Below are 24724 nucleotides of genomic sequence, written 5' to 3'. Positions count from 1 at the left end.
GGTCATTGCTGGGAGGTATGCTGTGTTTGAAGGGATAATTTAAATTACAAAAGTTGAACGCTTATAGCAGGTAATTGTAAGTATTTATAAGCAGTGTTACTGTAGTGGCACTGTTAGCATGATTACCTTTCCCTTCTACCCTCTCAGATTGATAGGGAGTACAAAATGCACTTGTGTCAGCTTTAAAGAGCTTTTAAAATGTCACTGTCATCCTAAGTGCTAACATAAAAGCTTCAAGGAAATGTATGGGGCATTGTATTAGATGTTGTACTTCCCTATACCCAACTTCATGGATTAGAAGTGGCAGAACTTATACAAAGGTGGAAATGCTATGGTTGGAGTTCTTTGTTGAACTGAAATGCAAAATGAAAACAGGCATTTTTTTGGTAGAAAAGTAATCACACACACCAATACCTGAAATGTAATCAAAATAGATCAGTGTGAAATTCAGACTAAAATTTTGTTATTTGGTATATTTAAAATGTCTTCCTATATTTTTTTTAAGTTATGGACCATTTGTCCTTCACAGTCCTAACAAAATAGCTAAACAAATTAAATCTAATGTTATATTAGGCAAACTTTTAGAGTTTTCCGTTTGTGTTTATATCTGTAGGACTTTGGACATCTTCATGTAGCTTACTTGTCTATAGACACAAGGAACCATTAGGATAGAAAAACTTCTGGGTTTCTTCTTGCTGACTTTCTTATGGGAGGACTGGATGTAATTCCCAGCTTCCAAATCTCAGGAAATACTGCTGGAAGCCAGGGTTGTTTATTTTCTCCAAGTTTTGTTTCTCAGTGCAATCCTATGCATCTCAAACTTTTGAGATTGCTACCACTTGAATTGTTTGGTTCCACCTCCACAGACTTTAACAACATGATGAAGAGGAAGAAAGGCTGAACTTTCTCTTCCTTTCTTCCCCAGAATGCCATTTTCTTGCCTGCTTGTGTATCTGTGAGCACTGAGAGTAGAGACTCAAAGGGTACTTTGCCCTTTATTCTGTACATGCTTGTCTTGTTTGCTTTTTTCTTTTTTTTTTTTTTGGAATTTTTTTTTTGGGTTTTTTTTCCTGTGACTAGTGGAAGATACCTGTGCTCAATACAGGTTGTACAACTTGTGATCATTAAAACAAGTTTTTGAAAAAAGCCAGTAATGTGTCTGTCCCAGAGGGTCCTTTACAAAACTGACTTTGTAAATCATCCTTTTCCATAACATCCAAAAAAGTAGTTATACTTGGCCAATGAATAAAGAAAAAAAGTTCAAAATCCTTCTTCTTCAGAAGTTCCTACAAACTTGATGTTGTGGAAGTCATGATCTTCAAATGTAGCATTGCATGGTTGGTGTGCTGTTTCTTTTGTAACATCCAATAATATCAACTGTTTTAACTTGTTGAACACTTGAGTCTAAGTCAACAAATGGGGAACAGAACTGTTTTTCTACACAATGAACAGTGTAGACAATTGAATATGTTCCAAGGAGATTGAGGCCAGGAGCCTAGTGGAGATTTTAGAAGGTGTGGGTTTTTTAGTACAGGCTAATAAAATGAAAGGTAAATCTTTAAAAATTCATAGTAGGTGCAGTTTGGAAATGAAAGTGTAGGTTAATTGCTGTATAACCAATATTAGTAAAATTTTTCCCCCCAGATAGTTAATTCTATGTTTCTGTGTTGGTTTTGAAGTTTTTATTGAGAATTTTTTTTTTGTTGGTTTTGTGTTTTATTTTGGTTTCAACACTTTGCTCTGAGGCACCTGGAACAGATGACTATCAGAAACTTAATACTGAAAGGAAAGTTTAAATGCTGAGAATCTGGGTAATTTTTGCTTCTCAACAAAAATTGACAGCAGACTTATATATGGGTAATCTTTGGATTTTTGAGGTGCCTGGGCAAAATTCTTTTAGGAATCCCAATTCCAGTACATAGATATAGCAAGAGGTTTTGTTCTTGTATTTTTCTTGTGGCTGAGGTGCTGCCTTAACACCAGGAAGGGCTGCCATCTCTGGATCTTACCTTGTTCTTGCTCATCAGACTCATTTTCACTACTCCTTCTTTGGCCTTAGAAACTTCTTGAATTTATTTGTTTCTTGCTCTTGAAAATGGTTTAATTTTTTTATTTTCTCCAAGGAATGCACGAACAAATGTCCTTAAGGAATTTAAGAAACCTAAACACTTCTGGTTGTCTGATACTGATGGTTTAGGTCTTTATGGTGTGGTTTTCTGGTAGCTGGTACTATCATGTATGACAATATCACAAGGTGAAAATGCTAAACATTTAGTCTTTGGTTTAATTCTGTTCAAGACTATCAGCCATTCATTCACGTGCAAGGGAAAAATCTTAAAGCTGTTACATGCATCTTTCATGCAGTAGTAACATTTCCCCTCCTGTAAGCAGTGGCAGGGGACTAGGAATAATAAAAGCAGTAATTGGAAACTAAGTCAAGATGGGCATGGTTTCATGTGAAGGATTTTACTGAGGGGTATTGCCTCTGTGGAGTAAGAGGTCTACTTGCTGTGCCTGTGCTGCTGCTGAAACTTTCTGTACAAGAGTTAAATTTTCTGATAACACCAGTTAGGGATTTTCTGAAAGCACTTTACAGGTGGGCTTATATAATAGTCAGAAACTTCATTTCAGGTATGGGAGAAAGACATTGTTAGAGGCAATGTTTTCTTCAGGTCCTTATCTCTTGAAATGACACATCATTGTGGTGGTGGATCTGAAATGGTAACAAGAAGGTTAGAATCTTTTAGTGTAGAATATTTGATATAAAAGGCATATCTCTTAGCTTCTGAAGAGTTGAGAACTATATATTGAGATAGCTTTCTCCAGTTGGATTCAAATTTATGTGGAATTGATTAGCTTGGGAGAATGGAGAACAATGTGCCATGTTCAGTGCTTGTGTAGTGTAAACGTATGCTCAGAATTTTAAATTGTTGGTGTGTATGATAAAGGAAAATGCCTATAAGAACCATACTTAGTAGTTTTATTTATAGGAATATATTTCAATGCTCTTATTTGTGATGTGTGTTCTATTTATGTATTCAACTGGCTTTGTATGAGGAAAGAAGTTTATTGCATAGTCATGTTTTCAGAAACAGTCTAATTGATTGTTTTTTCTTAATATAGAATCCAGACTGATACATACATACATGTAATGACTGCTTTTGATAAAGCAATAAGCTGCAGATGAGCTCTACACTACAATAATGAAGTGTAGAGTGGCAGTGTAAATGTACTGGCTCTTTATATTGAATGGAAGGGAGACATCTGATTTGGGAGAAGTGGTTCTGCCATCATATTTTACATAGCAAATGGTCACTGTGCAGGTTATTAACCATGGTGGCTGTCACCAAGGCTTACATGTGTTGGGAGAGTCTTTAAGCACTCATCAGATACTGGATGCTTCCAAGGCGAATGTGAACCAGTGCTATAAAAACAGGAAGAGCTGTACTCTTCAGTCAGACTTTGGAACCACTTTTTATCCTTTTGAGGAATGTTTCAGCACGTGGCTGAATGATGAGAAGTGATCACATGAGGTCCTGTCACCTGTCTGGCAGCAGAGGAACACGCTGATCACAGCCAACGTGCTTGCATGATTGAAGTGGACTGTACTACACTCAGGTGTGACTCGGATCAAGGCAGTGCCTTCCCCTTGCCTTGGGACAAGGGACCCCAACTGCATTTATTCCAACTTTGTGTGCAGACAGAAGTCCCTGGGACTTTTATTTTCAGATTTTCTTTGTAACTTCAGAGGTGCTGTGGTTCAACCCAACTGGCAGTCATGTACCATGCAACCACTGGCTCTCTCCTCCCATCCTGGTGCATCCAAAACAGAGCACTGTGCTACCAAGGAGAGAAAATCTCTATCCCAGCTGAAACCAGACCAAGAGGGAAGACAAATACTGGTGATTTTTGGAGACATGTTATTTTGTGGAATTAAAGATGAGATTCCATTATCATGGCGTGAGTAAAGGTCTCAGTGACCTCTCTGCCTTAAAACTTAAGGTCACTTGGTGACCTCACCATCACATCTGTGATTGGCAATTTGAAAAGAGACTGAACATCTTTCAGCTCTATATTATGAGAAGTAGAGGTTAAATTATGCTCTAGGATGAGAAAAGGGAAAAAAATAAGCAGGAAACAAAAATAGAAGCTAATTCCTAAACTTGAAGTATCAATTATACTAGAGTTTATTTCTGCTAGTGATTCAATTAACTGTAATGACTTAATTAAGCCAATAATTGAAATAATCTTGCTTCCTCAAATTTTAGAATAACCCCTGGAAAAATAATCTTGCATGTGCCATCTCACCTGCTGTGTGTACCAGTTTGGTGCATCAGGAGAAGTGTGCTGGAGTAGGGTTAGGTTTGCTGCAAAACAGGAATTCTGGGAGGCAGATAAAATGTTCCAAATCACACTGTTTCATAGGTTTCACCTGGGCTTTGTAACAGCTCATGTTTAGTGCCAGAGAATGTGGGCTGAAGGAGATTTGCATGATGCTGCATTTTCTTGAGTGGTGTAAGAGCAGCAGTGTTTCATTTATTAACTATGTCCAGTTGTTAATACACTTAATCATGGGCATGTTGGTGTTAAATCTTTATATTGACTGAGAGTGGCGTACTGTGTGTGGTTTTAGCCTTTTGAGGATGTTGCCTTGTCCTTTGAAACTAATGATAAGCAATATTTGTATGCTCTAAACATTTTAATGGTTTTACTTTATTAACGAATAGTTTTGCATTTTAATTCGTTCATTTCTTGCTTCTGAATGTTTATGTTCCCAGTCCTTGTGAGATGGGGTGAGGGTATTCTTTTTAGTCTGTGGTTGTAATTTGTAATGCTTTTGAGTCCTGATAAGCTTTCTGGTAATACTTTGGATTCAGGAACAGAGTTACACTTGTATTGCTGTGTCTCCTGTACACTGCGTATGCACATCTGCCGCTGCCTTGTTTCATCAGCTGCTGCTGGGGTTGTTCAAATTGTTGCAGCTTTGTGGTAGATATTGCTTGGTACTGGATTTAAGTTGACAATTACTGTCTGCTGCCAAGAGGTTTGTTTCTTTTTTCTTTTCTCTTTTTTTGCCCTTCCCACAAATGGGATTTTAAACAAACAGCTTTGAAGAAAATCCAATGATCTCATGCATACATACATGGACTAATGAAGTTATGACTGTGCATACTGGATGCCTACAATCACAATTTCCTCTTAGAAACCTCACTTTTGTGGCAGTCACAGCTTCTCCTTTGTCTGCACTGCCAGATTTGAACTATTTATGGCATTATAAGACAATATCTTCCTTGCAACCATTGGTATGTGTTCTTGGGGTTTGTGTTGGGGTTTTTTTGTGGCTTTTTTGTTCCAGGAGCTCTATGAGTGTGTTGGATTTTTCTGCTCCAAAATGATGAAGGTTCTTTGCTTCTGTTTGGTTTCCAAAAACCTCAAGCTTATGATTGCTAACCAAGTCACTCCTTAGAGCACTTTTTAATTGCAGCCATCTCTGCTGCCATTTTGCTTTTGCTTCCTGACATGCCCTCCACGTATGTTCAGCCTGCTGTTCCTATCTCCATCCAAGTTACTCACTATGTTGGTTTCATACATCTCTTCCAGAAGGAACCAATTTTTGGTATTTTCATGGAATCTTTGTAGGATATGTTGGGACACCAAGATGGGAGAGACTGCAAATTTGTTCAGCTTTCGAAAAGCCACTGACACCATAATTACCAGTGTCTGGAAAACCCTGAATCTCCAGCATAGGCGTACTTTACTTTGCAGACAGCATTCAAGGATTGTGCCCCTAGATCTTGGAGAGAAAAAAGTAAAAAGGCAGACTTTGGTTCACTGCAGTTTTGAAGTGTGCTTAGTAATGGAAAATCAAAAGCTCTTCTTGTTCTTGGAGCAGTGGTGGCTCTGCTTCTGATCCCATTTTTTTAGCTTTTGTATTATAATACCTGTTGTACTGAAATTGGCTAGGGGTTTTTGTTTAGTGCAGCAGAGAGTATAACTTAATTTAAATTATTAGTTGGTGCTTTTTGTTGTTAGCTGTGGAATTCTGTTCAGGGATTTTTCATCTGAATCTTTGGGTGCCTTTTTTCCAGATTTCTTTGGGAAGTAAATTTTGCCATAAGTGAGCTTTCAAAGCTTGTTTGTTCATGTTGCATTTTTAACCCTGATGGTTTTAACTTCATTAGCAAAGTAGTTCACTGAAAGTATATAGTTCTATATCTATCTGTCTGTCTATATATCTCCTGGAAGGCTGAGACTTTGTGTGTGTGTATTTATACATACACATATATATATATACATAAAAAATAAAATATTTGCCTTCTAGAATTATACTGTACAGTTCATGCCATGTATACCTGAATAGATATGTCTTCTGGGACTTGGTGTACTAGACAAAGATGGATTTTTTTAGCCATTGTCTCAGTGTGTAGCCACATGTATGTATATACATATATGTATTCGTATATTTAGTGTGTTTCTGCATATATATTATATATATATATGTGACAACATTCATTTCTGAAGTAATTTTATTAAATCAGTGTGGTTATACTACAGTTGAATTTAGCATATTGTTCTGAATTACCTTTTGCCAGCTCATTAGGTAGTAATACTGCAGTTTTACTTCTGCAAAGGAGCATCCTTTCTCAGAGAAGAGGTGACTTGGCTTATCTGAGTATTTTCTACTGAAAATGTTATGGAAAGATTTAGATTATTAATACAGACTTCTCTGTTTGTAAGCTTAACTAAAATACTGGTGTGAATCAGACTTGGAGCAGTACTTATGTTCTCTCTTATCCAGATATCCAAACATACCTGTTCCATCTATCAGGTGTTGGCAGTCTGCAGTTGTTGTGAATTTAGCTAGCAACTAAGTCTGTTTTGTGTTGCACAGAGTGTGTGATTAGAATGGTACAAGGGCCAATAATGCTGCTTTATAAGTCTAATTAAGATTAGAAGATTTTTCCCCCATTAACTTCTTTAATCTAGTCTGCCTCTTTAAGTTGATTGCAGATAATTTCAGATAACTGAGCAGCCTGTAGCTACCATTGACTGAAACTAGCAAGATTTGTAGGTTCTTACTGCTTCTGAAAATTGGTCCAAAATATCTAAAAATGTGTTCAAAATAAGCTTACTTCTGAAAGCAGTGAACACCTGCCTGTGTATTTATATAGTAATTAAATGCAAGTTTGACATGTTTAGAATACTTCTGGTGTAATTGGCAAGGAGTGACAAGGTCATAAATTAGCACAGGTTGTTTAATTTGCTAATACAGTCACATAAGGTGCTGGGGTTTTTTTGTCCAAAATCTGGTTATGGACGCAGTAATTTCAAGCTGTTCAGATAGAGTTCATGTATTGTAATAAAAGAAGGATTTTTTTGAGAAGCAAGTTTCAAGAAGCATTTGTAAAACTCGTAGGTTAGAAAAGGGAATTTAGGAAATTTTCTCTATATTGAAAAGAATTAATTTTTAAGTGGGAAGATTATATTTAAACAAAGAGACTGCATGCAAGAATCATATAAAGATGAGTTTGAACAACTTCTACTCATAAAGATTTTGATGGATTTTTTTTCTTTTAGTCACTTTTGCACCTTACAGTCACTGGATTTTGTGTGTGTTGCTATATCCTATTTTGCTGATATTACTCAGCTGTAGTACAGTTCTCATATTTGGAGCCTCCTGTTTCCCACTCTCTAATGCATCCACAATATTTATCAATATATGTGGTTTGGAACTGAAAAGCTTATGAAGTATCTCATATTAACTCTACAATTTTTTAAACCTTTCAAGAGATGACACGAATAAGGAAGAAGATGAAGATGAAGAAGAAGCAGAGGAGGAGGAAGAGGAGGAGGAGGAAGAAGACAACAATAACAATGAGGAAGAAGAGTTTGAATGCTATCCACCAGGCATGAAAGTCCAAGTGCGGTATGGAAGAGGGAAAAATCAAAAAATGTATGAAGCTAGTATTAAAGATTCTGACATCGAAGGTGGAGAAGTCCTTTACTTGGTGCACTACTGTGGATGGAACGTGAGGTAACTTGAGTTTTAGTTAGTGATTACTTCTTGAATTACTTCTCAAATACACTTATGAATTTTAAAAACTAAATTAATAGACATCTGGAGTCCTAAACTTTCAGTATTGGTGTTCTGTGAAGGTCATTGTACTGTATGAACTTAGATTTTTAACACTATATAAATGCAGGGCTTTAGTTACTTTGAAAATCATCTTAAAATCACTTGTTCAAAGAAGGCTTCATTTGTTCCCCATCTTTTAGATCTTCCCATGCAAGTGACACATCACTCTTTTCAGGTTCCTCCTCTGGCTCTCTTAAGCCGATTTTCACTGATTCAGTATTTGAGTAGTGCATTTAGCTGAGGGAGCTCACTCTTGTCAGGGAAGCACAGCAGCAGCAGCCTGTTGCTGGTGTACAGGATATTTAGCTGGAAAACAACAAGATTCTTAGTGGCAAATAAGTGCACAGCAAGTAACTGCATTTCATCTGATCTTATATCTATCCTCCCTACCCCACCTCCTCTCCCAGCCAGACTCTTCTTAGCCTAGTGGCTTCTTAAGCTTTCTTTAATAGAAGGAGGAGCATATGGGGTTTTTTGTCTTTAGTCTAGCATTAATAGAAATAAGTTGAAGTATTTCTGTTGCTATTTCCGACATTGTTTTTGCTATTTAAAACTTGAAGCAACTTTGAAAACAGTGAAGGAAACTAAAACTTTTGAGCAGCTTTTAAACATGTCTGCTCCTTTCCTCAGTTTCCATGTAATTGCTCATTGTCCTTAAATATTACCTTTTAAACTTTTTTACTGTCTGTAAAAAAAAACCCTACAAGTCTGAGACGAGTCTGAGGTACTTTTTTCTTATTTTTCCTTTTCTGGGAAAGCTGAGGTTCTCATAACTTTCATCTGCCATCCTGCCTCTGGCCAAGAGGGTAGGACAAATGCCATTTATTCAGTTCTAGCAAGATCTGCTAGCAGAGGTAACAGAGAAGTGCAGTGCTTTTCTTGCTGTCTTGAATTCACCTCTTTGCATCAAGGCCTGGTGATTTCCAGGTGCTGCTGCTGAGGAGGAATCTCGCTCTTGCCAGTTTTGGTACCGATCTTCTGTAGAATTTTGGTCAACATTGATCTACAGGAATAGGATCTGATGTACACTGTCCTCAGGCAACGTCTGTCAGCATAGTGGGCTGTGAAGTCACGAGATGAGGGGAGATGCAGCCTGCTGAAGGTGGGACTGGGGTGTGACTTGCATTCTGGTCCAGTTCTTATCGAGGAGGACTCCCTTGGAGTGCAGTTTGCTGAAATTTTCATCCTACTCACTGAAGACTACTGTGTGTACCATTCCAGGAGGTTTCTTGCTTTTAAACTCTTATTTTGGAATTCACGTATAAGCATAGAAGTTATTTTTCTTTGGAGCAAATATCATGCTGTTATCCGTGCTGTGAGGTGAGATGATCAGAATTTTACTTGAGCATTACTGCTTCAAATCTGAAGAAATGAGAAGTCAGAAATGAGTCTTCTTCACCTTGGAGATTCCAGCACCCCAGTTCTTAAAGGAGAAATCAAGATTCTAAATTTTTAACGCTGCATTTTAAGCAAATCTGCAGATTGATGTCAGAGGCATTATTTCTGTGACTAGGATATGTTTGACAATAAAAGCATTTTCAGTTTACTTGAACTCATTTGAGAAGTAAGGAGTGTTGATTGTTTGGTCTTTCTGGCAGCAGGACTTGAGTTTATATTTTTACCTGGTGTTTCAAAAGAGCCCTCTGAAAAGGTTTTGGGGGGAGTAGGATTCTTCATGAGAAATACATCGGTGATTGAGGTTTAGCTGTGGGACTGTGCATGGACTCTGCTAAATGTAGCTAATGTTTTTTCATACATGTAAAATTACTTAAATTTATGGATTTGACAGATAGTGTGTAAGCTTTAGCCAGCATCTAAACACTTTGACAGTTTAGTATTGTGAAGATTAGTCTTGTAGGCTGTAACAGCTTGATTTGGCTTTCAGTAAGTGACAACCTGGAAAAGCAACTGCCTTAGCTGGGTAGGAAGCAATTCCCTCCTCTCTTTATTCATTGTAGATTACTTAGCAGGGACAAATACTCTACTATGTACAGTAAGGGGATGTACTGAACTAGGATTTGCTAATCATCCAGAGTTTTTTTTAATTCTGTCATTCTTCTGCTCCTTAAAGTTGACTTTCCTGTTTCCCCTTTTGGTCAGGTATGCCATTTAATAGCCTGTTCTTTAAACTCATAAGTTGGAGCAGAAATCCTAAATAGCTACTAATGGTTCTTATCACAAGGTAATTTCAGTATCAGGAATTCAGTATTCAGGAATTCAGAGTAACCGTTTGTGCGGGCATGCTCACATTCCTTAGGGTACTTGTAATGATGTTGGGTAAACTTGATACTCATCCTCATTAGTTGGGGTTTTGGGGTTTTTTTTAAATGTTCTGGAACAGTGACATTAAGAACTGTGGAACTTTTTTTTTTTTAAGAGCAAATAGAAAGTGGAGAAGCTGTACAGCATTATGCTAAAGGATCTTGTTACCTTCTGAGATTCAGGTGATGTGTGTGCCTGATAAAGGTCTCTGAATGGTAGTGTTCAGTGGACTTGTAGTCAAAAGGAATGGTAGAAATCTCTACCCTCTTATAGAGGGACCTGTTTATGTTACCACATATTACCAGAAAAAGCAGAGAAATACAGAGAAACTTCTTCTGACCAGTGATGTTCTGAATTACGTGTAATACGTATTTGCTTTATATGTAACTTAAACTTCTTTGAGGCTTATGGTGCCAGTTCCTTCTGTTGTAATTTTAATCTTCAGCTCCCAGTGCAAAGAACAGTTCATTGTGTGTTTGAGGTGACTTTCTTCTGCAGTGTAATCCCAGTAATTAGAGGGTGCATATTTAAAAAGCATTTAGATTGATGAAACTGTTTGTCATTATGGTACAATATCACAAGACGTGTTATTCTTGAATGTTTCAAATGTTTAAAGCTAAGACTTATTATTTTCAACACTTCTTTCCTTCAGAAATCTGCATGTGAAAATACTAATTTCTGTCTAAGTTTGTTCAAAGATTATTTCATATACAAATTTTCTACTTTGCTGTCAACCACTGAAATTAAATGTGGAGCAAAATTTCTGGTCTTGGAGAGTAATGTATGTCATTGGGGGACAAGGAAGGGATTGTTTAAAAAAAAAAACAAAAAAGAAATTAGGCAAGCTAGAATCACCATGTAATATCTCAGTATTTGAGTATCAGACTAGTTTTTCTCCTGTCTTTGATCACAGAAAAAAAAAATAGTTCTCCCTTTTTAGCAGCTACAGATAGTATATACCGGACATTTTCAGTGAATTTGCCAAGACTTGCTATCTCGTTGAGGTCACTTGTCCTTCTGAGAAAAGGGCTACCTTTGCTAGTATAAATCTAGGCTGGACAAGTGTACTTTCTTCCTTGTTTCTCCTCTAGTACTGGTGTGGAAGATCAGCTGTGCAGTCTCTGAGAGTGCGTTGTGGTGCATTTTATCTTGCAAGTAGTGCCTGTGAATCTAACAGTATCAGTACATACTCTAATGCAAGGTGCTTTTCCTTGTCTTCATTTTGGTAAGGCAAGGAGATTTTCTTTATGAAAGCATTCCAGGATTTCATAAGAAACCTGGTTTAAAAAAATAAATAAATAATAATTTCTTATTAAATCCCCTGTCTTGATTTTCAAAGACATCTGTGTCACCTCTTTTAGGAGCAGCTCCCTATATTTTCTCCTTCCTCCTCACTCTCATCTGCTCACTTTAGGGTGGTGAAGCTTGTACATGTGAAAGACAGCACTGCAGTAAAAAAACCCAGGTCCTCTGAAAGTACATGCTTCTTGTAATGAGAGCTGAAGAACTTCCTTCTTTGCTAATATTTTTGGGTTAATTTTGTTTTGTGAACAGACTGTCCAAAGTAAGATTAGTGATGAAGTGTTCATATGTTAGCGGGTGCAGTTCTGAAAAGAGGCTCAAGTCTGAGTCACACACCCCATTTTAGATGCAGCTTTCAGGGTGCTTCTCCTTCTTGCAGGGGAGGAAAATGTAATTTAGGGTCAGGTTGTCAGCTGTGGCTTGGAATATATCTTTTTTGCAGGATCTGTTTGAGCCTGGGGTCCAGTTGTCCCAGGTTTAGGCAAACCATATGTATCTGATATGTGAGTAGTGAAAGGAGCAGTGTGATGCAAAGGTGTGAAGTGTGGGGCAGCTGAGTCCCTGGAGAAGATGGGAGATTTCTGTGGCCTCCTTGCAGGGTCTGCCTGCTGGTTTGGGTGCAGTCAGGAATAAAGCAGGATGTGCTCTGGCCAGCAACTGTGACTGTCACACATTTGTATTCCAATTTGTGCTCCTTGGGATGAGGGCTTGCATGACCACTGTTTCTAGTCCATGATGTTTAGGACTCTGCAGTATTGAGAGGTGTTCTCTTCAGATGCTGCACTTCTCTCCTTTGGTTCAGCGTGCCCCCATGTCTGTCAGCTCTTGCCCCAGCAGGCACTGCAGTTGCTGTGAATCTCAGACAGTGTGGGCTGTGCACAGACTTTGCATAGGAGGAAGATTAATTTCTTATTGGAGATGCATAAGAATGAGTGAATACAAATTTGGTATTCTAGCAATGTGGTTGAGGCAGAAAGGACACTATCAGAATCCTCACTTTTCACCATGTGTTTGTCAGGTCCTAGTGCTGTTTTCCTGCATGTATTTAGATCTAATAAAATACTCCTGCATTTCTCTGGGTCACAAAGTCCATTTGGCAGGCGCTTCATGGTATTCCTTAGGCAAAACATGTCTTTGTCTTGAAGAAAGATTGCTTCAAATAAGATTTCACAGTCTCACAAAATATGGGATTTTTCCATATGAGCAAGTACTCTGCAGAATTGTATTTCAGTTTTGAACCTATTTACTGACGTTTCACCTGCTAATGACAGTGTAATAGTACAATGGCAGTGGTGTCTGCAGCAGTGTAGGCAGTCTTGGTATATCATAGTCTGCATGGTCTGCTGTGAGATTTTGTGGTTTTTGTCACATGGAGGTGAAAAAGCAAAAAAAAATTGTTTTGGAAAGCTGTGTTTCAGACTGCTGCTACTTCATTTTTCACCCATTATTATGTCACATTTAAGTTAGTAGAATACAGTATTTAGCTTCTGAAATCTCTTGTATAGATCATAACTTATGATATGTAGGAAAGCATGTTGGAAACTTGCATGTTTCTCCCTAAATATCTTTAATTTATGTCAATATTGTGAATATAATTGACAGTGGTTGCAAAGAAGCTGAATTAGGACTGTGTCAGTAGTCATATATCAAAATTATGATTAAGTAAGCCCAGCTGGAAAGCCAGCATGGTGATTGTGCTCAACTCCATCTTGTACGAGTTTTTTTGAGGAGTGTGGTTTTGGCTTTTTAAAGTTGATTTTTCCCCCTCTATTTTTATGTTTATCTAGGAGGATCAAAATTTGTTTGTATGTACATTCAGGTCAAAGTTAATAACAACTAATTTTTAACTGAACTGTTCCTTATGCATATGATTCTTGAATTTACAGTTTAAGTAGCAACGCAGCTTATTGTTATCAGGAGGAAAAAAATTGATTTAAATGACTCTTGACTTTTTCAGAAATACACAATCTGGCAAGCACAGTACCAAAGTTACAGTATATTCTTACTAAGAATGTACTTCTTTGGTCTTGGATTTGTACTTAACAGGTCCAGTCTTGAATAACAAGATGCCTGTTGTTAATATCTTGGTGCTATTTAGTATATTTTTGTCTTGTATCACTGTGATGCTAAGTGGAAACCTTTAACAGAAAAGGAACTGATAAATGTCCCTGTGAAGTCAGTGACTCAAAGCTGGTGACTCCAAAGGGTTACTCACTCCAGATAACTTTTTGCAGTCACTCAGGATCAAAAGAGATTATTTTTATTAACTGGTCACATTTTATGTAGTTGAAAGGATTTATTTTATTGTTATTTTATTTTATTGTCGTTTATTTCATTGTTAAGGTTTTACAGTGTATAAATAGGAAGTATACCTTTTAGAGGTCAGTACAGATTTCTCATTCAGGTAGTTTTTTTACCTGCAGACATGGATTTCTGCTGTTCTGTGCAGACTGAAACGTAGGTTTTGCATTTAGCCCTCAGTGTAAAAAGACAATAATCCTCTGAACCTTAACTGAAATGTCACAGACTTGAGAATTCCACAAATTACTTGATTCAAATTCCAATTCTGTTTTTATATGGCTGCTAATTCTCATTTTCCTCAGTTAAATTTCTACTGTGATGTGATTATCTGCTTAAAATGATAAATGTGTATGATTTCTTTTTCTCTTTAGGTACGATGAGTGGATAAAGGCAGACAAGATAGTGAGACCAGCTGACAAAAATGTACCAAAAATTAAGCATCGAAAGAAAATAAAGGTAGTTTTTCTCCCTTTTCTCTCTTGTTGCTCCCTGTGTTAGTTTGATACATAGTTAAGTAATCCTTGCCTCCCTTCCTGACCTTTTGATTGGCCTACAAATGCTTATCAGGCAAAGCAACTTCATAGCCTTTTAAACATGGATACTCTTTTCATCATGAGTTTGGCTTTTCTCCTTGAGGTGAGGAGGGGAAGCTTCTCTTCCCTTCTTTCCTGAATTTTTAATTAAATGTACAGAAATCAAATGAGGAGGATACAAATTATTGTCAGTGTTGGGAGCCAGCTTGAGGGGGGTGAAATTTGAGATCTCTCTGATTCTGCAGTGGCAATCTATGGACTAGTCCATGTGCACGGGACTCTATAATTTTATTGCAAAGATTTTTTTCAACATTAATTCTTCCACAACTGATATTTAAGCTTAGATGATGACATATTTCTTGGACAGTGGGCTGCAAGGAAGCTTTTCCTTCTGCCACTGCTGAGCCTGGCATGCTGCAGTGCCACTTCTCCTCGAGCACTGGTTGTGTTTGTTTCCCATTTGTTTTATTGTTGACAAAGTCCCTGTCTTCCATAGGAAGACATGAAGTGTAGGAAGGTGTTTGCAGTCCTTGAAACAAAGAGGAGAGCTTTTCTCTACAGATTGAATGTTTAAGATAACTGTAAGCATTGTTTAATTATAATCCATTATAAGATGTGTGCTCCAATCAGAAGAGTTTTTGTATCTTTTTTTCACCTAGAATAAAACTGACAGAGAGAAGGAAGAGAAGTATTCTCCTAAACCTTGTAAATTGCGACGTTTGTCAAAACCCCCCTTTCACACCAGCACATCACCAGAGACTGGGTCCAAACTTGACAGCACTGAAGCCAAAAATACTGAACAAGCTCCAGTTAAATCAATAGAAATTACTTCTATCATTAATGGGCTACAAGGTATTGTGCTTTTAAAGCTTTTTCTAATTCTGTAAATGGCCTTTAAACAGGAGTAAATGACAACATAGAATAACTGGTGCAACTAAATGCTTGAGTCTGTGTGGCTAATTATAACATCTTCAGAAATAACCCTTGGACAAAAGCAGTGTTGGAAGTTTCTGTGAATTCAGTGTGTCAATGGTCATTACATTTTGTGTTGCCATCCTTTTTTTTTTTGTTTGATATAGAGCTTTTTGCTTCCTATGTAACTTCTAAATGTTTAATTTTGATTTACCTAAGCTATAGGACCCATTATTCATATCTGCATGTCTGTTGCTAGCACTGTGTTCCCCTGCCCACTCATTTAGAGCAGCATTTTAATACCTACTTGCATCTCTTCATTCTTAGTTTAGAGCATGCTTCCAGAGAAGGAAATCATGTATGGTATAGGTAGTTTGAGTAACCACAAACTTTTGTGGAAGCTGTGTGAATTTAATTATCGTTCCAACTTATTTGAACTTGGATGACACTGGCCACTGAGTTCCAAAACTGTAGGTAGAATAACAATCAACATAATCTATAATGCTTCATTTCCTTAGGAAATGAGAAACAAAAACCAATTAGTGATGATACTATTAGTGTGATAATTAATCTGTAATTAACTTTACAAATCAAGGAGTTATATATATATATATATATATATATATATATATATATATATATATATATATATATATATATATATATTGAGCCAATTCCTGTTTCTCCTTGAATCTGTATCTTTTTGCACTGGATGAGATTGCTGTTGATTCCTTTGGGATTATATATATTTGTTCTTCTCTCGGTTTCTTTGTTGCTGACCCTGAATTTTCTTGCAGTTGTCCTACATTCTTCTTGTCCGTTTGTTTCCCTAAGTGCCTTTCTTTATTGCTTTCACTTCCTTTTTTCCAGGCTGATCATCAGATTGGTTGGTTGGTTTGTTAGACAGTATCCAATGTGTGTGGTGATGTTCTGTCCTTTAGACTCTGGATTTTCCACGGAAAATGATGTCTGTGTTATGAGCTTTGGAAAAAAGGCAGATAATGGTAGTATTTGTCACCCATAAGAAATATGTAAGGGCATCTTCAGTTACTGGTTTGTGTGCAGAAGCTCGTATTTTATGGATTAATGCACTCTATACTTTCTCTACCTGTTCAGAAATTCCTGGAGATGTACTGTATAACAGAGAATCTTCCTAGTTTCTAATCTAGCCATTATACCATGAGTTTTTGAACTCTTCAGGAAGTACCATTTAAGAGAGAGACTGCTAGAGATCCCTGTAGCATGTCTTCATATCTGTACAGTTTTCTTTAGTTGTTTTTTTGGTTTTGTGTTTTTCAGTAATTCTTTGTAATCAGAATCAAGACAAACTTTTCTTGTTTTGTTTTTGTTTTGTTTGGATTTATTTTTAATTAGCTTCTGAAAGTTCTGATGACAGTGAGCAAGAAGATGACCAAAGTGCCCCGAATGTTCATGCCGATGGCAAGGAGGAATCTCAGCCTGAAGCCGTCAGCCAAGATAAAAATGAACTCCGTCTAAAAGAACAGAGCGGTTCATCCCTCCCAGAAGAAACTAAAGCTCTTACAGATGCAGTGCTGCCCAAATCTGTATCCAAGTCTCCTGAAAGATTGCGGAAAGAGATGGAAGAGTTATCTGAGGATAGTGACTCCGATGGAGAAGATGAAGCCACAAAGAAGAGAAAGGATGGAAAGAAGGAGATGGTGGATAAAACAGCAAAACCACAAGTGAAGCGTGGTAAGCGAAGACACTGTGTTGCAGAGGAGTCCTTAAAGACCGTGTCACCTAACAGAAAGGATGACAAGTCCAAAAACAAAGACTCCCTTAGTTTAGAAAACAGCAGTAACAGCTCCTCGGATGAAGATGAGGAAGACAAATCTAAACTGAAAATCACTCCAACGAAAAAGTACAATGGACTAGAGGAGAAAAGGAAATCGTTACGGACAAGTACTTTCTACTCTGGATTTTCTGAAGTGGGAGAGAAAAGAATAAAGCTTCTAAACAACTCTGATGAAAGACTTCAGAACACCAGAGCAAAGGATCGAAAAGATGTGTGGTCAAGTATCCAAGGGCAGTGGCCGAAGAAGACGCTGAAGGAGCTGTTCTCAGACTCTGACACTGAGGCTGCTGCTTCTCCTCCACACGCTGCTCCCGAGGATGCTGTGAGAGAGGAGCAGCTTCAGACTCTTGCAGAAGAAGGCATTTCTTTGCCTAACTGTGAACTTGAAAAATCTTTGCCAGCAAGTGTGGATGTTAAACCTGTTGAGGAAAAACCGACTGAAGTGGGTGAGAAGAAGGTTGAATTTCCAAGCAGCGGCAGCAATTCCGTGCTAAATACGCCTCCTACAACTCCTGAGTCACCTTCCTCTGTAACTGTGACAGAGTCCAGTAGACATCAGTCCAGTGTCACTGTCTCTGAGACACTGCCACCGAATCAAGAAGAGATACGAAGCATCAAAAGTGAAACAGATAGCACAATAGAGGTGGACAGTGTGGCGGGGGAGCTGCAAGACCTCCAGTCTGAGGGAAATATTTCTCCAACAGGTTTTGATGCCAGCGTGAGCTCCAGTAGTAGTAATCAACCAGAGCCAGAGCATGCTGAAAAAGGTAAAGGAAAGGGTAAACAGAGCTGTTTCCAACCTAATCAGCTCTTAATTTCTTACATTGCTGATGTGTTTTCATTCTGTTTTGATCATAGTGCAGGGAAGTTAGTTGTTGCAGGAAGTAGTAGCCTGCTGTCCATTTCAGATGTGTGGAAATGGCATAATCATCTCGTGAGTAAAACGTAATCTGCCAGCAAGTTTATTGGCTTTTCATTTGAAATTGTGGTGGTTTCACCGAGGGACAAAGGATAAAGAATGAAGTTTATACTGGATATGGCAAAAAAGCCCAAAGTAAACTGTAATAGCTTGTGTAAGGAACACTTATTGTAGCAAGATGGAAGCATTTTCAGCACTGTCCTTAGGAGCAGGAGATGCTTTTCTTGCATAAAATTTGATTCTCTGTAAGTCGTTTGTTTTGGGGGAGAAAGCCCTCTTGCTGCTAGGATGCTTAGGCAGTCATTTCTAATTTGTATTTTTCTAGAACATTAACTTCTTAAGATTCAAGTCAAGCTGATAAAAGCATTGACCTTTTCAGCTATGTTTCACTTTCATATGTGATTTTTTGGATTGAAGTTCCTTTCCTGAAACCACTAGAGAGTGGGGGATAATAAACACTTGTGCACATGATGTCGCTGTACTGCTGCCTGCTTTTTAACTGCTGGCAAGGCAAGATCCAAAAGCTTTTTCCTGAAAGTGACTGGCTGTTTTGCAGTTCATCAAAAGTACAGCTACTTTCACTGTGTTGTAGTGGCTAAAAAGTATGAACACAAAGGAAGAAAATACATTTTGTATACAAACCTGAGACAGAAGTGGGTTTTCTTAGCTCAGTGGATTTCGGCTAGCAATTAGCTATTTTTTTTCAAAATGCCTTTAAAGGTGTGTCACCTTCAGTGTTCTGTTGGAAATGATGTTCTGAAAGTATGCAACAAAATGTGTTTCCTTAAAGGGAAGAGTTTGGAAGAGGTCAATGTGTTCCTCTCGATAAATACACCTGTATTGCTTTGCTAATTACAGCTGTGTAGGTTTAGAACTTAAGTTGCTTGGGGTTTTTTATATTGCCACTTGAAAGAACAATTACACAATTGTAAAAGAGTATTTTACATGCATTGGACTTTAAGTTCCTCTCTGATTTTGTCAGCATGTTGCCGGTTTCAGAAAATTAGGTTCCTTAATTTAAATTGTTTTATTCAAGGGGTCATTTTTAATCTGTAAGTCACATGGTTGTGAAACAACATTTGAAGTAGTTCTGAAACACTCTCTTTTAGCAGGTGTACTAGAATCCTTCTATGTTCCTTTTCAACTTTTTCCACTTGTAGTCACAATTACCAGTAGAATTTTTCCCTTTATTTTCTTGTTGTTTTTTGGGGGTTTTTTTTAACATTATCTAAGATCTTTTTTAAGACCTTCAGTCAGTGTAATTACTGATCACAGATTATGGCTTTGGTTTTTTTCTCACAGCTTTCAAGTAAAGCAAACTTTCAAAAACATTTTTTTGTCCCAGTAGGTCTTGATAACTTTTTAAATAAATGTATTCTTATTTAATTTACAGTATTAAAAAATAGTAAACCCATGTAGTTGAAGAGAAATTCTGGTGATGCATATGGAAAAGTAATTTGGAATCATCATACATGTGCACTCTGTGCAAAGAAACTTCATCTGCCTTCCATTGTCTTTCACCTCCTCTTGTCAATATAAGTGGAAAACTGAGCTGCATTAAGGATAGGCAGGAGCAGTTTCATTGTTGTCTACAAACTTAAGCCTTGAAGTGTTTTGTGAGAGGAGTGCAAGCATTTATTTTATTTTGTTTTCTTTTTTTTTTTTTTTCCTTTTCCCAATTATAGTCTGTACAGGCCAAAAAAGACTTAAAGATGCTCAGGGAGGAGGCAGCTCTTCAAAAAAGCAGAAAAGAAGCCACAAAACATCTGTGAGCAACAAAAAGAAGAGTAAAACTAGTAAGTACAGCTTAGTATGAAGTAAAAGGTGTGAAAGTTGCATGTCATTTGTTCAACTGATTGTAGGAGATGAAGTCAGTTAATAAAAAATGCATTAGGACAAAATGTTCGCATCAGGGAATTCTTAACACTGTTTAAATGAAGAAACTGCTTTACCTAAACACCAGAGTGTTTTTAAATGGCTTGTATTATTTCTGGGCTTATTTCTAAGAGCTCCTTAATATTTTGTAATTCAAGAAAACCAAGAACAGTGAGTATTTCACATATGGCAGAATTGGGACAGGTATCTCTCTGTATCAAGATAGCTGCCTGCTTTAGGGGGTAGACTGGGACTTGAAGGAAATTATACTCTGTATTTTCTGCAAGATAAGTTTTTGGAGGTTAATATCTCTACTCTGTAGCAAATATGAGAATAATTCCAGAAGAATATAGATTCTTATTTTCTTCCTGTGCTGTCTGTTACATCTGCAGTAAAAAATGCAGGTTTTGCAATTTTTTGTAGTTGTAGAAGCTAATTGGAATAGAAACTACAGTACTGGATAAGGGAAGCTTAATAAAAGCAGAGGTGTGTTAGGGGTCGTAGGCACAGGTGTTTGGGAGACAACAAGAACAATTACTGCTTAATTTCACTGTTAATAAAAAAATACCTGGAAACAGCTAGAGACTGAAGCCTGGAAGGATAACTGTAAAAAATGGAGTTAAAGGATAACACACATATGCCATGCCTTTTTTCCTCTCTCTCCCCCAGCTTCCCTCCCCTCTTTCTATTAACAGCTTTTACTAAAAGTCTGTACTTGCTAGTCTGGTATTTGCTTCCACCCCACTTGTCTTTCATGTTCATTGATCTCTCTTCATATTTTCTCATCCTTTTTTATTCCATTTTACTGGTCTTCTCCTTTCATAATCCTTATTCCTACCCTCACCCCAGAAATTAAAGTAACCAAACAAACTGAATTTGCAGAACCAATACACCATTTTAAGCCTTGCCTTTATTCCCTTGGATTTGGTGTATTTACCCCTTTTTCTCAACCTCTGTCTTCATCAGTATGTGACACTTCAAAGCTACTACCACGTAGTCATTGGTGTGTGCTCTTTTTGTTAGATTTCAGGCACTACTGGATATAATAAGGAGAATGAATAGATAAAATGTGATTCAGCTGAAGAAAAAAAAAAAGCTTTTGGCAAAATTCCAGTGTATCTGTTAACCTGCTTTTGTGGCAGCTTCAGCTTTTGCCTTTGCATTAAACTATTGAATGCAGGGTGCCCTCGATGCCGGGAGTGATTGGCATCTGACTCCATTGATTCAGAATGCTGAGCAATTGCTTTATTAAAACTATATTACATTACATTAATACTATACTATATTAAAGAGAATACTATACTACAAAGAATACTAAAGAAAACCCGTGACTGTCCCAAGACAGCCAGGACACAGGTTTGAGTGATTGGCCAAGGAAACAAAACAATCCTCAACAGAATCCAATTGACAAAGCACTTCAGGTAAACAATCATCCTAACACATTCCACATGTGCAAAAAGCAACAGGAGCAGCAAATAGAGATAAGAATTGTTTTCTCCTCTCTGTGCTTCTCCAGGAAAAAACCTGAGAGAATTATCTCTTTCTCTGTTCAGAGAATGTGAATGCCACATTAAACCAACACCAACAAGCAACTGGCCAAGCTCTTTCACACTACATGTCTTGGGTATTCAGTTTCTCCTGTGTATATCACCAGATCATAAAGGCCAAAAGGTTCAGGGCTTATTTTGTCATCACCTGGGGCACGTACAACTGTGGCATACATTTTTCTTATTAAATATAAATTCAATGTGTTTTTAAAAACAACCCTAACAATTGAGGTTCTGCAGAATTCCTAGACATTTTATTCCACTGCTTTGCTAGACTTGTGTTAAATTACAGTCGCTTGTGCCTGCTTTCACCTGAGTTTTATTTTAGTAATGCTAAAAAACTTCAGCCTTTCAATCATTACTCATAAACCTTGTCTTTTAGATAGATTATTTTGTTACTCACAGCTCTCAAGTAAAGCAAACTTTTAAAAACATTTTTTTGTCCCAGTAGGTCTTGATAATTTTTTAAATAAATGTATTCTTATTTAATCAAATCACCCTTTGAGTGATTTGATGAAAAACCCGTGTTCAGTTCAGCCTGTTGCTTTAAAGTTTTTTCAGCATGAGGTAAAGTTCTTCTGTTTTGGGCCAGCGAAAGATCTTTTTCCAAAATTAAAAAATTGTATCATCATGTCTGAGAAATTTGTAGAGTACATCACAGATGTTCATATTACTGATAGTGATTTTAGTAGAGGAAAATTAAAATTAAGGTGACATAAGGCTAAGAAAAGGCTGTGTTTGCTCTGATTTCTGCTATACATGTCCTAAAAATACAATCAAAGGTCTGTCTGTAACTGTTAGCTCTAAAATGGAATAGAAGTTTATATATTGAATACTGCATTAGAAATTGATGTTAGAAAGAGGTAAACAGGAGATGGACCATAACAATCAGTCTTGTGAACTCCTAGAAAAAGTGCAGCCCCATGAGCAGGCAGATGTGGTTCATTTTGTCCCCATTATATACCTGCATGTGCTTCAGTGATGCAAAGAACATCAAGCCAAGCTGCCACACCAGGATGGATTCTGTTGTTTTAAGGGATTTGGGTCAAATAAATTCCCATTGTATGAAAATCAGCACAGAGATTGCTTCTGGCAGGCTTTAGTTTGGGCTTTGTTTTGTAACAGTATCTTCTTGTTTCTTCAGCAAACAGCAGCGACAGTGATGAACTATCTGCTGGTGAAAGTGTGTCCAAGTCCCAGTCAGCAAAATCAGTTTCTACTGGTATGAAATCTCACCAAACCAAATCACTCACAAGAACACAGTCTCCAGGAAAATGTGGCAAAAATGGAGAGAAGGAGTCTGATCTCAAAGAACAGAATAATCGTTTGCCCAAAGTTTACAAGTGGAGTTTTCAGATGTGTAAGTATTTTCTTGAAAACATACCTAGTTCTAGTTCAGACACTTGGGTGATTGATTCGTAATTTTTCTCCATCCATTTTGCATTATTGCACCAGCACGTTTGCTATTTCTAGGATTAAGAACTTCCACTCTGTTTCAGTCAAGCTACTGGTCCAGCTAGGGGTGAGTAGTGTGGAAGGGATCCTGCCTAACCCTATATGACCCTATCTGTCTGCCTGTCTGAAAAACAGATCAGTGGCTTATCAGTTCCCTCATATTAGTGCAACTTACCAATTGAATTTGACTTTGCTGTTTTGGGTTTTTTTTTTTAAATTTCCTCCCTAGCCCTGAATTTCAGCATTAGTCTCCTTTTAAACGTATTTTTCCCAGTAGTTCTTCACAATCAAGTTGCATTCTGGTGCTCTTCAGGAGTATGTAATGTAAAAGGTCTTTATTGTCACTTACTGCCCTGTTGAGATTCATTGAACACTTTCCTGGTGCAACACATCTGAGGGGCTTTTGCTCCTTCCTTTCTTTTTACCTTGGCTACACTCCACATGCTAAAGTTGCTTGACAGAAGTCGGTCTATGGAGTGCTCTTTGACACATTTCCTGCTGTAGCTGAATCAGACACTTGAGCTTTCCTCATTTTCCCACAGCCTAACATAGTTGTGACTTTTGGTCCCTTAGTGCTGCCTTCATTACAGGTTGATGTAGCGCATTTTGCACCTCACAACAGTGTAAATGATTCTTAAATGCTTTTGAATGGAGTGTCTCCTGTGTGGCTTCCCCGGACTGAAGCAGGAGTTTCTCCTGCCTGTGCTACCCACTGCTGTGTGCCATGCTGTGGAGATCTCCCAGCTGGAAACAGCCAGAGGGGCAGCTCCTGTGCTGGCCACGTCCAGCATGGTTGTCCTGTATGGTTTTTCCTTACGGCACGTATGCCAGGGGCTCCACCAGAACCACCCCACAGCTGTGCACATTGCTGTTGAAACCTGCTTGTTTTGTACCAAGACAAGTCAGGCCAGGCTGACCTTCCCCTTGTCTGGGGCCAAGCTGAGCTCCAGCAAGGACTGAAAGCAACAGGCTCAGAGCTAGTTTTGGTGACGTTTTCATCCCATGTCTTTTTTTTTTTATCCTTTTCCTCCTGATGGGGAAGGGAATGTGTCTTTTTTTCTCTCCCAGTTCCTTAAAAAGTCCCCAAAAAGCGTATGGGAGTATCTTGTAAAGAATAATAAAAAGTGAACAAGTTTGGCGTGATAAAGAGCAGCTGCTGCTGCTGTTGTTTCTTAGCTTTGCTGTCTGCTAGCCCAAAGCACTTCACTAAAATTGGAGTATCTTCCACTTCACTGACATCCAGAAGTGTTCGGAACTGCTTCAATACAATAATTAACAGAGATTGTTTAACTTGCAGCTGACTTGGAAAATCTGACTAGTGCTGAGCGCATAACAGTTCTCCAAGAAAAATTGCAAGAAATCAGGAAACATTACCTGTCCTTGAAATCTGAGGTGGCTTCCATTGACCGAAGAAGAAAGCGCTTAAAGAAAAAAGAGCGGGAAAGTGAGTGCTGGAAACTAAATTCTGCTTTTAGAGGGCTTAATTGCATGTTGTGTTAAGGTACTGGATAATTTGCTGGGAGATGTGTGTCATTTAGGAGTGTGGTTTTGTTTGGGTTTTGGGAGATGCTGTGTGCGGGTATTTTAGGGCCATTAGGAGGATCAGATACCCAGTGACTGTGGAGAGGGAAGAGCGTTACCAAGGTGTACAATCTGTTGAATGCT

At 37.9% G+C, this 24724-nt stretch overlaps 1 protein-coding gene across 4 annotated transcripts in view; it reads left to right on the top strand.

The window, feature by feature from the left end:
- Nucleotides 1-24724, top strand: part of ARID4B (AT-rich interaction domain 4B) — an 88149-nt gene that overhangs the window by 61286 nt on the left and 2139 nt on the right. For 3 of the 4 annotated variants that reach the window (XM_066546778.1, XM_066546780.1, XM_066546779.1), the window contains exons 17-23: nt 7790-8035; nt 14374-14458; nt 15195-15387; nt 16822-18030; nt 19868-19978; nt 22749-22964; nt 24357-24503. In XM_066546778.1, the coding sequence (XP_066402875.1) occupies nt 7790-8035; nt 14374-14458; nt 15195-15387; nt 16822-18030; nt 19868-19978; nt 22749-22964; nt 24357-24503 (2207 nt within the window). The remainder of the gene's footprint in view (nt 1-7789; nt 8036-14373; nt 14459-15194; nt 15388-16821; nt 18031-19867; nt 19979-22748; nt 22965-24356; nt 24504-24724) is intronic. The other variant, XM_066546781.1, reaches the window with a different exon arrangement.

This window comes from Molothrus aeneus, chromosome 3 (genome assembly GCF_037042795.1).
Source record: "Molothrus aeneus isolate 106 chromosome 3, BPBGC_Maene_1.0, whole genome shotgun sequence".
In the NCBI taxonomy this organism is placed as follows: Eukaryota; Metazoa; Chordata; class Aves; order Passeriformes; family Icteridae; genus Molothrus; species Molothrus aeneus.
Note: the sequence above shows the minus strand (reverse complement) of the source record. Positions and strands in the feature narration are given on the sequence as shown.